The sequence below is a fragment of the Eretmochelys imbricata genome, chromosome 26 (assembly GCF_965152235.1).
Source record: "Eretmochelys imbricata isolate rEreImb1 chromosome 26, rEreImb1.hap1, whole genome shotgun sequence".
Classification (NCBI taxonomy): domain Eukaryota; kingdom Metazoa; phylum Chordata; order Testudines; family Cheloniidae; genus Eretmochelys; species Eretmochelys imbricata.
In genome coordinates, this window is record NC_135597.1 from 6,253,777 (window position 1) to 6,257,264 (window position 3,488).

Sequence of the window (3,488 nt, forward strand, 5' to 3'; positions counted from 1 at the left end):
GTCGCCGCCACCCTCGCTGTGCATCGCATGCCTTTCCACAGCTGGCACATCACAGCCCTGCAACCCCTCACCCGCCCCCCACTACGCTCCGCTGGGAGAAGTGTGTGTGTGTGGGGGGGTCCCGCGCCCCTCCCGCAGCCGATTCGGATCAAGACGATCCGATTGAAAGCGAAGTCCCCACCCCGGCGACGCGGGGACTGGAGGGGAGGCGCGCGCACTGCCAACTGTTCCTTGGTGAGGGATCCCCACGTTTGCGCTTTTGCCAAAGGCAGCAATTGGGAGGCACTGGGACCAGGGATCGGGGCGGGAGCCTCATGCGCAGGTGGTGACCACCGGGGCCAAGGACACGGGCGGGGAGGAGGAAGAGGAGCCCTTCTCGGCCTTCTTCTCCTTCTGCTTCAGGTGGATCTTGGCGTGTCTCTTGCGCTCGTCGCTGCGCGCAAACTTGCGCCCGCAGAACTCGCAGGCGAAGGGCTTCTCGCCCGTGTGGGTGCGGATGTGGGTGGTGAGGTGGTCGCTGCGGCTGAAGCTCCTCATGCAGATGCGGCACTGGAAGGGCTTGTGGCCCGTGTGGATCCTCAGGTGCCTCGTGAGCTCGTCGGATCTGGAGAAGCGCCGGTCACAACCCTCGGCCGGGCACGCGTGGGGTCGCTCGTGGAGCGGGGTTTTGCTGGGCCGGTTGGGGTACTTCCTGGGCCGGATGGGTTTGAGGGTGAGGGGCTGCTGCTGGAGGCTGCCGAAGCTGGGGTGGATCTGTTTGTCCTTGAAGGCTTTGATGGTCTCCAGCGGGGTGATGGGGGGAGGGTTGACCCGAATGGGATCCAAGCTCTGGAAGGGTTTGTGTTCGGTGAGCGTGCCCATCTCGTTGGGGTGGTGATAGAGGTTATAGTCTGGGATCATGGGGAAGAGGTTACTGTCCAAGGCTGGCTTGGCTGCTTGGTAATCCTGGGGGGAATAGGTGAGCCCTGGGTTGCTTTGGGGGTCGTGAAAGGACACTGGCTCCGGGTAGAGGTCACTGCAGGTGGAATACGGGGGCAGCGCGGGGTACATCTGGTCCACCTCGCCCTGGTTCTGCACCATGCTGGCTGTAGAGGTCTGGGTGCTGGTGATGGCACTGGAGGAAGGGGGCACCCCCAGAATCCCAGCGCTCATGAGGCTGATAATATTATCCTGACACCAGTTGGACGGGGAATCGAAAGCAAATTTCCCCAGGTAGGTAACAGTCTTGTTGCCAGGGGTGGGTTGGAAAGAACCCGAATAGGACGACAGCTCTTGGTTGGTCTTTTCGTTCGCTAATCCAATATCCATAACATTCTCTGCAAAAAGGAAAGAGAAGGGGGATGAGTAACGCCGCGTCAGAGAGTGGTGCAGGCAAAAACGTTGGGGCCCTGGATAGAACAGGCGGAGGGCAAACGGGACGGGATCTAAGATCCGGGACACCCAGAGAGGGGCGAGAAATACCCAGGTGAGGGACTTTTACCTAGAACTGCGGCTCAATCCCAAACCACTGCCCAGGTAACAAGCAGGGAAATTAAACAGAAGCTTGGCTGAGATCTGTATTATACACATCTATGGGTACTTTCACCACACAGCCATGTGTATCCATAGGCGTGTAGTGACACACACACAGCCACAAATCCACACACCTGTGCTCACACATACACACAGATACACAAATACAGACCCATAGGTGTTCACACACACGCAGTTATAGACAGCTGGGACAATCTACATATAGACTGCATAGACATCTCCACAAAGACAGCGCTAGATGTGACAACTACACACACACACGCACGCGGACTAGAGAGACACGCATTGTGTTGTCTTGTCTGGCGACAGCCCAGGAAAGCCCTCAAGGTGGGTCAGGAGGAAGCAGGTACCTGAAGTTACAGGTAGGCTCAGGCTGCCAAGAGCGAACTGGTCTCTCTACTGGTGTCCAGGTGCTTTGCCACCCCACAGGCAGAGCTGGGGACTCCAAGGGACCCGTGTCCGGCCACCAGCGCTTTACAAACTTGCCGAGTTTTCTGCGTCCAGCCCAGTTATGGAAGATACCAGGGAGTTTTAGAGCGAGCAGCGCAGCTGTGGAGTTGCAATCCTGCAACGGACTGAATCGGCAAGACACAAGAGCTACCGCGGTTCGGATCTGGGCAGAGGGGGCTGCAGAGGGGGCGGCAGAACCGGGTCGGCTCCCTGAGCGGGGACCGAGGCTCCAGAACACCCCGCCCCCCCGCCGCAAGAAATCGAGTCGGAAGGAACCAGAGCAGCAGCCGGGGCAACTTTACCAGCACCCAAGTACTCCTGGCCCGGGAGAGGGGTGGGGTGGGGGGTGAGAGAGCGGAGCCACCGCTTCTCCGCCTTACAGGCTCACCTGTCTCCCCAGGGGTTTGCTCCATCTCCTCCTCCTCCTCCCCCGAAAGCTCCCTGCTCCCACCACTCCCGCTGCATCCCCATGTTGGAAAATAGCTTTCACACACCCACACCCTTATCGTTCTGACAACAATATCCATTAAAAGTCCGTGCCGGATTATTTCTCCCCAGTGCCTAACGCAGCAATGGGCAGCAGACTCCGGATTAACCCCTATGGAATCTAGACACCGCACAAATATCGATACCCAGCGCTAGATACACACACAGAGGGAGAGACACCTAACACACACAGAGTCACATTGCATTGACACACGCACGTATAATAGAGACACTATCCCTCTCCGAGGGGAAGCATCCATGACTTTGAGTAGCGCCCGGGTTGGTTGGAGATGGCCCCTTTCAGCCTGCACCTCGGGACCCGCTGCCCACCCTCCGACCCCCCAGCGATTCTGCCCCGCCATCCTACCGGCCACCTCTCTGTCTGGCAGCTTCCACTCCCCACTACAGCCCCGAGAAGCGAAGGAAAGCCCTGCAGCAACGGAGACAGCGAACGCGTAGAAACACATAAAGAAGGGGCTGGATGGGTGGGTGGGTGGGGGAAAGATATCCAGCCCCACCGTCTCCTTTCCCTTCTAGGCTCCATCACACCCCACACACAACACGCGCCCTCCTCCTTTACCCCCTCCTCCCCATATATCCCTTCCCCTTACCTGCAGCCATCTGGTTGTAGTGAGCCACTGACTCGCTGCTGCTGGAGAAGATATTCAGAGAGTTGGGGATCTCCTCTGGGTACAGATTGTCAGGCAACTGGTTCATCAAAGTGTTCATGGTCCCCGGCAGCTTCTCCACGAGTTTGCCTGTCATAGCACTGGAGGAGAAGCAGGTTCAGTGCGGCTCTGAGCTCAGCTCCCAATGAAACGGCATCCGATCCGAGTGGCAAATCCGTGCCGGGGAAATCATGCAAGAGAAAAGTTGGGGGTGGGGGAGGGGGGGTCTTGAGGGGAGGGGGTAGGCGGGGGAGTTGGGGGTGGTTTGCGGAGGAGGGGGCAAAGGGATGGGGGTACAATCCTCAGTGGGTCCTTGGTGGTGTTTCCTCCAGTGGGAGGGGGTGATCTGGC

General features: G+C 58.7%; 1 protein-coding gene across 1 annotated transcript; it reads right to left on the bottom strand.

Moving 5' to 3' along the window:
* Nucleotides 1-300: 300 nt before the first annotated feature.
* EGR3 (early growth response 3) lies at nt 301-3,234 on the bottom strand. The gene is made up of 2 exons (XM_077805864.1): nt 3,081-3,234; nt 301-1,316 (listed from the first exon to the last, which is right to left on the bottom strand). Exons 1-2 carry the CDS (start codon nt 3,232-3,234, stop codon nt 313-315), a joined length of 1,158 nt encoding a protein of 385 aa, XP_077661990.1. The 3' UTR covers nt 301-312.
* Nucleotides 3,235-3,488: the final 254 nt, after the last annotated feature.